This window comes from Tripterygium wilfordii, chromosome 11 (assembly GCF_013401445.1).
Source record: "Tripterygium wilfordii isolate XIE 37 chromosome 11, ASM1340144v1, whole genome shotgun sequence".
Taxonomy (NCBI): Eukaryota; Viridiplantae; Streptophyta; class Magnoliopsida; order Celastrales; family Celastraceae; genus Tripterygium; species Tripterygium wilfordii.
This window is the reverse complement of record NC_052242.1, coordinates 4156226-4168586: the sequence shown is the minus strand read 5'-3', so window position 1 is coordinate 4168586 and position 12361 is coordinate 4156226. Positions and strand designations below refer to the sequence as shown.

General features: G+C 37.4%; 2 protein-coding genes across 5 annotated transcripts; one reads left to right on the top strand and one right to left on the bottom strand.

Annotated features, from left to right (window-relative positions):
- The first annotated feature begins 291 nt into the window (after positions 1-291).
- On the top strand, positions 292-1149 carry LOC120009447 (oleosin 18.2 kDa-like). The gene has a single exon (XM_038860058.1). The coding sequence runs from the start codon at positions 452-454 to the stop codon at positions 935-937; it is 486 nt and encodes a 161-aa protein (XP_038715986.1). The 5' UTR covers positions 292-451; the 3' UTR covers positions 938-1149.
- A 30-nt stretch (positions 1150-1179) lies between these two features.
- LOC120009446 (protein ANTHESIS POMOTING FACTOR 1) lies at positions 1180-6297 on the bottom strand. 4 transcript variants are annotated; one of them, XM_038860054.1, is made up of 10 exons: positions 6127-6297; positions 5900-6000; positions 5464-5573; positions 5281-5350; positions 3665-3764; positions 3244-3360; positions 2951-3088; positions 2689-2770; positions 2060-2133; positions 1180-1479 (listed from the first exon to the last, which is right to left on the bottom strand). In XM_038860054.1, exons 1-10 carry the CDS (start codon positions 6202-6204, stop codon positions 1303-1305), a joined length of 1047 nt encoding a protein of 348 aa, XP_038715982.1. In that variant the 5' UTR covers positions 6205-6297; the 3' UTR covers positions 1180-1302. The 4 variants fall into 4 exon arrangements, with proteins under 4 accessions (XP_038715982.1, XP_038715984.1, XP_038715983.1 ...); XM_038860056.1 differs by having other exon boundaries at positions 2060-2109; positions 6127-6296; XM_038860055.1 differs by having other exon boundaries at positions 5281-5347; positions 6127-6296.
- Positions 6298-12361: the final 6064 nt, after the last annotated feature.

Below are 12361 nucleotides of genomic sequence, written 5' to 3'. Positions count from 1 at the left end.
TTTCAATTTCATCATCCGACATCAATTTTGTAAATTAAATGAAATAAAATAAGAAACAAAAAAGGATTATTTGGTCACTGTAATTTTCTGATGGGTTTGTTGAAGTGTAAAAAAGCGCCCAGAACCAACACAAGGCACAAAAAAAATACCCAAACCCACCACAATGCAGAAAAACGATAGCAATGTGTCAATAGGGATCCCTTGTCAAAAGCCACCTCTTTTTTGTGTTATTTGGGTTATGTTCCCAATAATAAAAGAGACCCTGAAACTTGTTTTCCATGCAGGGCCTCACCTTCCATGTCATCCCCTAACGTGTCACAATATAACACCAACTTCCTTTCTATATAACACAAACACCATCATCGTTTCTGTCTAAACAAAGCCATTTCTCTCTGCATTCCACTGTAAACCCATTACTTTGTTGTACAAAAATTCAAGGGTAAGTGTTTCAATGGCTGATCGTGACCGTCCACAGCCACACCAGATCCAAGTGCACCCACAAGCCATGGGCAGGGGTGGCTTCACACAACAACAAGGTCAAGGTGTATCAGTAGGCAAGATCCTTGTTGTCCTGCTTTCCCTTCCTGTGGGTGGTACTCTCCTTGCATTAGCAGGCTTAACACTCACAGGCTCTCTCATAGGGCTGGCTGTGGCTACGCCACTTTTCATTATCTGCAGCCCAGTTCTTGTCCCTGCTGCCATCGCCATTGGGCTTGCTGTGACTGGTTTTGTGACATCCCAGGCTTTCGGGGTCACCGGCTTAACGGCACTTGGGTGGCTCATGAGCCAAATCCGGCAGATCACCGGGAGAATGCCTGAGCAGCTGGATCAGGCAAAGAAGCGCATGCAGGACATGGCAGGGTATGTGGGCCAGAAGACCAAGGAAGCCACCCAGGAAATACAAAAGAAAACAGGTCAGGAAGGAGGGAGGACGTGATCCATATGATGATAAAGGTGTTCTATGGATGGTAAATTAGGTGAGTAGTAGTGAGGGAATAAAGTGGGTTTCCTAAGTGGTTTCCTTGAGTTCTGAAGGGGTGTGTGGTCTTTGATGTACTTTTGTTGCATGCAGCACCAGAGAGGAGTGTGATCAATTCTCGTTGTCTGTATTTGGAGTAATACATTTGTTATATTATGCATGTTTTATGATTTTGCTAGTTTTCTGAAACTAAACACTGCTTGAAAGCCAAAACAGATGGGATCTAGAAGTTTTCAATAGTTTTTTATATGATTATTTTACAAAACTGGAGCAAATGAGACAAGTACAAAATCGAATCCTGATCCTGAGCCCAGTGAGGAGAGTTATGCAGGTGCAGGTGCAGGGGCAGGGGCTTCGCCTACAGCGTCTCTGGAACCAGGGTCGGTAGTAGTGTTGGGTATCCAAAAGGTGAGAGCAGTTGATGCAGCAACAAACATGGCTCTTCGAGGAGCCCACTTCAAGCATGTCGCAACTCCAATGTGACTATTCCAGCTTGCCACCTGCGAGGCAAACCAACGCAACCCATGTTAATGAATGAATTTGATGGGATTGTCAACAGTTCAATGCCCCATCAAAAGGGGGAAGAATGCTGCAAAACCCATATCAATGATAAAAAGAACACCCTAGGGGAATGACAGGAAAACCCATATCCTAAATTAGGCAGCAGCGGGCTTTGCTGCCAGTCGCTCAATTCAGCAAAGGGAAAGGGTGAAGGAAATGCATGGCCAGTTTTAACAATGAGAGGATAATTTGCAATAATAATCTAATGCCCATCTGCTGTAAACAAAGGTAAATACTGCAAATCCCCCCGACAATAGGCTTCCAAGGGATCCTCTGCAACCAGATATCTTAGACCACCACCCTTGAAAAGATGGTCACCAGAAGAATAAGAATGGTGGTGTGGTTTAGTTACATCCGAATTCAATTTTGTTGAGCCATTGCATTATATCCAGAATATAGAACAAACAAGCCATAATTTTCATTGAATATACCAGTAAAACAAAGAAAGCTATCAGGAAAACGAAAAAGTAAACAAAAATGTAAGATGAAAAAATGGAAGTGCAAAAAGAAATACAATACCTCTTTGGCTAAGTTGATGTTCCAGGCCTGCAAGGATCCATCTCCTGAGCCTAAACCCGAGAAAGGAATTTGAACTAAGTAGGCATTTATCAAACAACACATCAGAAGGAATTTGAAGTAAGCAGGTATTGATCAACACCACATCAGGTTCAGATCAGAAATAATTATTAGCAGGCGGTAAAAACATGACACAGTGAAGAGTGAATTAGCTGTACCTGTATGTGGGACAATATTAAGAATGAATACAGTGTTTCGAAGAACAAACTAGATGTACAAATTCAATAGATTTCAGTGTAAAAGTTTCTGCAACATGCTTCCTTTACCAATGAATCCTGCAAATTCAAATCTTGCAGGAATATATGCAACTCAGGCCATTAGCCCACGCACACAGAAGAAAACTCAAAATTGATCCAAAATTTGAAACTCAAATGCAGTGCCTTTACAAGGGAAATGAAATCAATCCGAACAACAACACCAACATTTGGTGTTAAAACATCATTCTATTTTTCAATAGGCTTCTATAGTCAAACTTAGTGGAAAGAAAATATTAAAATAAGTAAAATTTATTTGCACATATACCACAAGCTATATGTTCATTTCCAGAACCATGGAGAAAAGGAAGGGCGTACCCGAAATAACATACTGCCCATCTGGGGTAAATGTTGCCTCTACATTAGTATTTGGAGATGGTTCCACACTGAACCCAAAACGCTGCACTAAGTGAAGTTCTACGTTACTAATCGTATGGTATGTTAGAAAACGTAACAGATTTCAAATGCCCATTAAAATCAATCTCGAGGACAGTGGACAGGCTTTAACAACAGATGTACCAATAAAATGTCTACCCTCTGTGCTAGCTTGAAACAAAATTATTAGGACAAGAAAGCTTACTTTCTCTCCACCATAAGCATCGAGAATATAAATGTTGTTGTTTGTCGTTGTCAGCAGCATTGATTTACCATCATTGCTGAATTTGATATTACAAACCTCAGCTGTATCTCCACCGACTAAAAATGTATCAAAGGGGCCCTACAATCAGACATAAAAACTAAGTTCAGCACACCAATTTGCTTCCATCTGTTACGGTTGCACCCCCTTGGTACCTATTTATAAATTATTTTTTCATTCAAAAAGAAAAAGGGTTGTTGCTTTTTTGTCAAAATTAGTAAGACATGGGTACCAACCTTATCATAGGAACGTGAATCAAATAATTTAATAGCACCCCCTTCCATTGCCACGGCAAAGACAAGGCCTTGTTGGTCATATGCAACAGTAGGTCTGCCACGTAGATGTAAAATTCCCTGAAAACAATGACAGTAAGTATACTCATAATTCAGGGAAAAAAAAAGTGCAGGCCACTATTACTAATAATTTCCTTTTATCAGCATATATACATCTCAAATGCTATTGAAAATCCAACCCGAACAGAAATATATCAAGAAGGATGGTGGTAAGCTTAGACTTATAGTAATTAGCCTTAAAAGATACATCAAATTTCTGAAAATGCAAACAAAATTCAGCTTGTCTTGATTTCTAGATCACCTTTTTTGCAATTTTCCTATTGATTTCTTATATGTCATGAACACTGAGAAACAAAAAGCCAACCTGGCAGGCATTTACACGAAGATCCCATATTCTGGCAGTGTGGTCAAGAGAACCAGACATAAAGCTATCATTGACAGGAGACATGCAGAGAGAAACAATCCTACCGCAGCAAAACAAGCCAAATGATCAGCTTGATGACCTTGTTAAAAACTAAAGGATAGACAAGAAAAACAGTAACAACAATATTAGTTTATCATCATTGTCATCGTCAAAGCCTTTACCCAAATAAATTGGGTCAGCTACATGACTCCACAATCCATATCCTCCTCCGCCACTGTTCGTACTCCCACCTATTCCTACATAATCCATATCATTTCTTACCATTTTTCATCCATGTCTTTTCTGGTCTTTCTCCCCTGTTTTAAGTATATCTCCTACACGAATTTTCTAAACTCTTTGTAATACTGCACTACTATCCCTATGCTGGACATTTCCAAACCGTACAGTGATTTTCTCACACGTAATCTTCAATTGGTGCTACTCCTAACCTAGATTGCATGGAATCATTTATGATCACCTCTTTCCTGGTGTTCCACACAACATTAGTATTTAGCAGTTTGTGGTATAAATATAAAATTTCAAGATAGCAATGCACAATGTGAAATGAAGAGAATAAATGAAAAAGGCCGAATCATACATGTCACCCTTTGCCCTTTTTTAATTCTTTCTTTAATTTTTCTGAGACCCTATTTCTTTTATATATTCTTCCCCCTACCTTTCCCCACCTCCCTTACCCCAGGAAAAAAATGAGGAAGAAGCTAGCAAGCCTAGCATATATCTGTATGTAATCATATCAGATATAAACAGATAGATGAAGCACTCAAATTGCTAACATTACAGAAGTTGTCTGACTCCATATCAGTGGTAGTCTAGCATGTGGACTGTGTTATGAGTTATGATAAAACTCACGATGCTGAGATTAAGGGAAAACGACAAAAAGAAAAACTGGCAACAACAACACACAAGATTGTTGGAAATATGAGGTTGGCCTTTGCCCTATATTTACAGGCAAGACATCGAGAATTTCATGATAAATGAAGAATATTACCATAGTGGACGCAACACTCAACCCAAAAACCCCACATTTGGTCAAAGCTCTCACTCACATAAAGAAGTTTCTCTCTAGAATCCTAACCGTTAACAAGGCCCATACTTATACAATCGAAAACAGGCCATAATTTGTCCATGCCATTACTTGCTGGGTTGAATATAAATCCCACCAAAACAGAACATTTTAGGCAAAGTTCAAAATCAAAATTCTGAGCATATAAGTATTGTTTATTGGTTATCTGCTATTTTACTGGATCATATCGTATGTAACACAACTTAATAAGCACTTCTATATATAAGCATGAGGAAGACCTAAAAAGACATTACTTGAATTAGTAAGAAAGGATATGGATTCAATAGGATTTGATGAAAGCATGATCCTAGATAGGAATGGATGGTGGAAACGAATACATGTAGTGGATTCCTATTGATTTCCTCATAAACTCATGTAGGCGACCCCAAACTTTTGAGAAAAGGCTCGCATGATAATGATGATGATATATAAGCAAGATTCAAACAAGATTCTTGCTAATTATTAAAGTGAAAATAGGTTGTAAGATTCAAACCTCTCTTTGTGCCCTTTAAAGTAGCGTAGGCATCGGTTGTCATACATTGACAAATATCGCAAGGATTCTGCTAAAAGATTAAGCCAAGCCAAACAAATATAGTGAATTAACAGTTACAAACACGAAAAGCACGTCTCATGGAAGCTTTTCCTCTCAAGAATAAAGTAGAAAGTATAAGCTCACCACCACTGGAATCTAAATTGTATTTGGAGGAGCAGATAACCGAACTAGGATGGTGGGTAAAGCATATCTGCTCTGCACCGTGTTTCTTGTGATATGTGCTCTTCAGCAACCTATATAGATAACCAAAATAAAGCATAAGAAAAAGATTCCTACTTCGACTCTTTATTCAAAACAAAAAATCTGCAGGTTTGAAACACAATGATCAGTCAGAAGCAGCATTACATATATTAATTACAAAATCAAAGTTGGCCAATATTTATTATGTCTACAGCCAACATTCAATTTCAATTGAAAAACTGAAAGAAGTTGCAATTCAAATTTCACAAGAAAAGCTAACTTTATTAGTCGCCTACTCTAATAAATATCAACACCACCAGAGAGTGTCTTAAGAGTAATTAAGCATCCTTATATCACAAAAAAATTATTGAGAACTCACTTGGCGTTGGCTATGTCGTAGAGTCTCACTGAATCATCCTCGCTGGCGGTGACCAGAAGATCGTCTGTCCGATGAAAATCAAGAGAATTTATCTTCCCGCCCTGAAATTGAAACAAAATTTTAAAATTTTGCGATTAATTATGTTTTTTGTCCAATTTTTCTCATTGTTTAGGGTGTATCTTCGTAGCGTTAATGCAATTGAAACTTGAAAGGGACGAGAAGCATACGAAGTCTGAGAAGACGGCTCCGATAGCCATGCTGCGGACCGTATCTTCATCAAGCTCTGAAAGCGACATCGCCGCCATTGATAGACTTGTTATTTAAGAGAGAGAGAGAGAGAGAGAGAGAGGGAGAGCAGTATTTAAGGGGAGTGAGAAAATCGACTCTCTCCTTGAGTGGAAAAACAATGCAAGGAACGGGAAGAACCGCCGAGGACTAGACCCTCATTAACGGTGTCGTTTTGGGGGCTGATGAACGTTAAAAGGGTCCGTAACAATAATGTCATGCTTGTGTGAATTTACCAAGTATATTTGTTTCCTTGCACTAATATTTTTCTTATTATAAAGTGTTCTTGGTCATCTTTGACGGGATTAAGATTGGTTATCCAACAATTTTGTATGTATTGACCAGCGGAGAATTAAGGAATTAGCTTTATCTCTTGTTTATTTGAAATCAAGAATTTTTAGTTGTACTCTCAAAGTAAATGTGGATCTCTTGAAAAGTGTTTATGGGTATCGCTATGATAAACCCTCACGAGACTACAACCCATCCATTAGGGTGTCATAGGGATTTAAAGACTTGTTGCATGTGCTAAATGCAACCGTGACGCCTACGAAAATGAGTTAGATTTTATTTTATTTATTTAGAGTGTGTTTGCATTGTTAGGGAGGGTGTGATTGAACCTCTAAATTGAGATTCCAATGTCCTTTAATAAGGGTGTTTTAGTATCTAGTTAATGTGTTTGTTTGTGTTTTAGCATAATTTTGGAAGCCAGCGGTCTTTTACAGCGGACCCCGTTGTAAATCCACTTTCATCACTTGATAATTTATTATAAACTTCAAAAAAAAATCATGATTATCTTTTTGATCGGGATTATGAGTTCAACGGTATATTTTTTGTTTCAAACAAAAATCAAATTCATGTCAAAAAGATGTTTCGGGTTTATATTCAACGGTCAAAATTTTTTATTTCTTTTTTGTGTTCAAAACAAAAAATATACTTTTAAGCTCATAATTCTGATCGAAATACAATCATAATTTTTTTGAAATTTATAAAAAAATCATAATATAGTGTAATACATTTACAGCGGGGTCCACTGTAAAGAATTTACAATAGACTCCCGCCACTCCATAATTTTACTCTTACAAGCGTTTCCTATTGGTTTTGTAGTAAATGGGAGCAAAGTAGCTATTTTTGGAGCGAATTCTACAACTGTCAAGTGAACGGCAGCATAGGCCATTCTGACGATCAACTTACCTGTCTGGACGAATGAGAGGCCATTCGAACAACCAAAATACCTATCCGGACAGGCAAAGAAGATTTTAAAGGCTGATGTTAGAAGGCCGTCCAGAGGGGTTGTCACGACTAGCAAACCCGTGAACAGTATTTTTAAGAGGAAACTCGAGAAATAAAACATAAAACCTTTGGAATTCGTTTTGTACAGGTAGTTAGGACTTATTAGGGTTAGAAGACTGTATATAACCCTACTCTTAAGAGTTATTTTGGGGACCTTTTGATACTTGCTTCGTTTTCTTGTGGTTAGCCCTTCAATAGTAAAACAATTTTCTCTCAAGCATTTATGGTTTTCTTCTTATTGATTCTTGTGTAAGCATTTATTTTTATCAATAAAATTATTGTTTATCACAAAATCATGAAGGGCTAAATCTCTTTTTCTAGTCTCTAATCTTTGAACGGTAGTTGCAAAGTTGGATTGTTCAAGGTATGGTTTGTAGTTCTAAATATTTTGATGTGTTCATGTGATTGGTTGCTGGTTTTGATTTGGTAATTAGAAACGAGCATGCTAATATTGTGATTAATAGATTTGGAGTGTGAAACTATATTGACAACTAAGCCAAGCCGTTGGGAACATTGATTCATAATATTCGGTGTGTTGTATTCTAATCTTTCATCGATAAACTTACGATCCGATGTGTTAGCATGTTTTTATGAAAGTCTTCAAAGTCCAATTCTTAACTTTGTTGATTGCATGTTTTGTGATTATATAAGTTTTGATTGGAAGTAGTTTGGTACCTAGGGAATGGGTATGGTAATGTTATAGTGCATTGATTTTTGAGTGGGCAACTAGGATGCTGGCTAGGCTACTCTTAAGCTTTTATCGTAAATCAATGAACCTGATATCTTGTCATGTTTCAAATTGAAGTCGTGAAAAACACTTTTCCAATTAGACTTGCGTGATTGCTTGTCGTTGCCTTGAACATGAAAACTACATATCTACGGGGATGGATTAGGGACTAGGTTGTTTTCATTCATAGTTTTCTAAAATCGTTAGTTTTGATATACTTTCTCATGCTACCAAATCATTCGGCCTTTTTAAATTTTTGCACAAAATTCATTGTTCTTTGCGATAAGCTTTATTACTAGTTTTTGCATTAAATCCATTCAACTCAGCATTGAATGCAAAAACTAGTTTTTGCACATGAGACAGTCTAGGGAGTTGCGATAAGCATTTTCCATCAGCTTTTACATCTTGTACGTCTCTAATGTAAGGATGCAATATAGCTGAAAACTGATCAATATAGGATTGTAAAGAGTAGTTTTCCTTTCCCCATCGAACTTCCTAGTGTAGAGAGAGACTGAGTACTGTAAATTGAGGAGCAACTGTGTCTCGTTGGTTCATAAGATTGGAAAAAATCGTACTAAAAATCCTTTGATTTGGGGCGTCCGGATGAGGAACTATGTCTATGAGGCTCCCGAGGTTGAACAAAATCACTCCCATCAACAATAGATGCAGTTGGATTGTTAAGGGTGGTAGTGGCTACCTTTTTCTTTGTGGACAGAAGCCCTCTAGTGTTGTTCTTCACAGCCGGTTCACGGAGAGAAGTTGTTGAAAGTTTGAATATTTCCCTCAATTTCCTTAGCCAACTGACTTGAACATGTCTTGGTTACTGCTTGAACTGTTCTGTGAACATTTGTACATCAGCGTTACAATCGATGTCATACTCTTCAAGCGACTGACATTGCATTAGATCAAGCTTTCTCCAAAATTTATCAATGGCATCAAGCGGTACAGTATGACCTTTGCTTACATACATGGCTTGTTCGTGAGCACACGGTAGTCCGTATCTCCTACGAACGTGACATCCGAATTTGTTAGTGATCTGTCCAACATCTTTCGACCGGGGTATGAATGTCCCTCCATATATGATGCACGATCATGATTATGCTCCGCACACACCATCTCCACCATCCAATCATCGTCTAGCTTCATTTTCCTCCCTCTCAATTTGAACGAACATTCTATTTTTTTGGTGTCAGTCTGCTTCGTTGAGGGTTTCTTGCTTTTGTAATTGCTACCGCGATCACATTTGAATTGTAATTTGTGTTTTTTACTAAACCCACCAATATCTGATCTATAAATGACGATGATATATCCCAATTTACGTCCAATTTATTGAACCCAATCGATCAGCGATTGTCGTGATTTGAACACCTGATAATGTGTTAGTTCTTATTAGAAATTTACTAATATTCATTCAACATAACAAAATAATTCATATTTTGATTGACTAAAACATTATATCATATCAGTTTCAAATTCACATATATCGTCAACTTTGATATTATCTGCCATCTCGTCCGCATGTTCATCTTCTTGCTTTATTCCGATTGAGATAAAATCACCCTACCAACAATATAATTTACACTGAGTATGTGTAGAAAAACACTAAATAAAAAATATTTACTTAAAATACACCAATATTTACATGTTCACTGGAACTGCTTGGCAAGTGGTAGTCGAAAAGATCGCTCAAGTAATTCATATCCACAATAGATCTCGGTTACTTTAACTACCCACAATAAAAAAAACACATGAACAAATACATGGCATTTATCAGATAAACATTGCCTCAAGATATCAATTATAGCATAAATGTATAACCAAAAACTTGTCCATGAATTATCAAAAAAAAAAAGGCACCTAGAGCTGCTATCAAACCTGCGGCTTTGCTGTTGGCGTTGTTGTTGGCACCGCTCTTTCAAATGCACTTCTTCCGGTTACTGGCGAGGCTCTATAAGCTGTTGTTGTTCATTCTTTCATGGTTTGAAGTGCATTTGAAGCAGCTTATATAGGTGGATATGGTGTGGGTGAAATTGTGAAAGATTAAAGGTGGTCAAAAATCTAGCCTAGAGGTGAAAGTGACTATTGAGATAGAGGAGCTAGACTGTCAAGATTATCATAGGGTTTAGGCCAACAGTAACAGCATGCTAATGAATAGTAGTAGCAGCATGCTAATGAATAGTAACGGTATGCTCATGAATAGTAACCAATCTTTTTATTCAATGAGTTTTTTCTACCCATCTTTTATACATGAGGCACATGCATTGTCACATGTCAAATCTGGTCGGTGCCATCCCAAAGAGGATGCTTCAAGAGGATTTGTTTTATAATGTAAAAAATATTAAAATGAAAGAAATAATGTGGAAAATGAGGAACAAGATTAACTAATAATATTCACAATAATATATAATATAGTTACAGGTTTATCTTGGGTTCTCATGCAAAAAGAAGAAAAAGAAAAGGGATGGCAAATGGGATTCTCTTATCATGTATTTCTTGATCCAAGCTTTATGAGATTCTCTTATGTGATTGATTGATGAGATGGGATAGGGAGGGTTTGTATAGAGTTATAGGGAGGAGGCTTTGAATAGTGCATCCCAAAGACAATTCATCATAAGACGGTCGTTTAAACTGCTATCCCAATTCATGTTTCTGCATGCGATATTGTGAAATGGTTTATGCACCAGTGGAAGTTTTATTCACTCAAATCAGACTAATGAACAATAAAAAGTAAATTTAAAAAAAACATGTATGGTAAGGTGGGTGGATATTTGGGTTTTTGTGAGTCCTGCTCTTAATGGATGAGGTGAATCTTGAGCGGTAAGGTGGGTGAGTTATGGGGTTTCTCACTGTGAGGGTGAACAATAGGGAATGGGATCTCCTTTGTGCTGGAAACTGAGTGCAATTACAAATTATGGGAATTTACTTCAGACACTTCAATGATCGGTAGTATGAGCCAAAACCTAACTATAATGGCAGTAATGTTAATGATGAAAACACCAGAAAATCAGCAAAAGTCAATATTATATATGCATAAATACTCTACACCCATTGAGATTACCAAGATAAGTAGCAAGATCCCATACAACTTACGTTTGTGACCATCTACCATCAAAGCAAGCGAACTTTTCACTCTTGGGCTGGCAGATACATTCCAAATTTGAGAAAACAACAACATTCATGTAAAATTTGAGACCAATGTTATGCCGTTGTTTGCAATAGCGGCTTCACTAAAAACAAAGTGTAGCCATTGTTCTCAACAACGGTATTGTGCTATATCCTTACAAAATGTTCAATTAATTTGTACAAATGTGCTATATACCAAAAAAGCTCGTTTCCTTGTGGTTCGACTCTAAACTTTTGGATTTATTACTTGACGACCGCCCTACACTTAGGATAATTTCTTTGTCACTTTTTAGTGCAAGTCAATTTTCCCCAATTCTCTCAACCTACAGTACTGGTGAACAAATTCAGGGGTGTTTTTAATTGGACTACTACCAGCCTACCTTTTACTAAGCAGCATTGGAAGGTTCAACTTTCCAAGCTTGTGTTTGTTGTCTTCAGTTTCTGAACTATAACCAAAAGAGTTTTCTCCTCGAAAATGGACAAGAACACGAGATAGAATTAGGACCCCCTCGTGTAGAGAACCGATAACATAATTTTAGAATTAGAAAACCTTTAGCAGCAATGTGCTCGCAAGACTCCCTTCCTGCTTGCAAGTCTTTCGTTGAACATTTGGGATGGAGTGTGATAATCCTATACTTAGAAAAACCAAGGTTTTGAAAACCGGACCGGACCGGCCGGTCGGACCGGTCCAACCGGTGACCGGCCACTTGTCCGGTCCAGTTGAGGTGCCAGAACCGGTAATTGATGAACCGGGATATTTCCGGTTGAACCGACCGGTTCTTCGGTTGAACCGGTCAAAACCGGGCCGGTTTTGACCGGTTCGATCATTTATTAAAGTTAATAAAATATTTTTGAAATTTTGTTATTTGTAGGGTTTGAACTCATTACCTTTTGTTCATTAAAAAAGGCTTTAACCACTAGGTTATGAGATTTTCTTTGTTTAAAATGGTACTTTATTTGAATATATTGTATTTTTATGAAGTTTTCTTACATATTATATGCATATAATATAAATATATACCTAAATAATTCATTAC

Coding starts and splice junctions, on each gene's coding strand:
- LOC120009447 (XM_038860058.1), top strand. CDS start 452: ATGGCTGATCGTGACCGTCCACAGCCACACCAGATCCAAGTGCACCCA.
- LOC120009446 (XM_038860054.1), bottom strand. CDS start 6,204: ATGGCGGCGATGTCGCTTTCAGAGCTTGATGAAGATACGGTCCGCAGC. Junction 3,765..5,280: donor TTTAAAGGGCACAAAGAGAG/GTTTGAATCTTA, acceptor TTGCTGCGGTAG/GATTGTTTCTCTCTGCATGT. Junction 2,134..2,688: donor TGGGCAGTATGTTATTTCGG/GTACGCCCTTCC, acceptor ATGCCTACTTAG/TTCAAATTCCTTTCTCGGGT.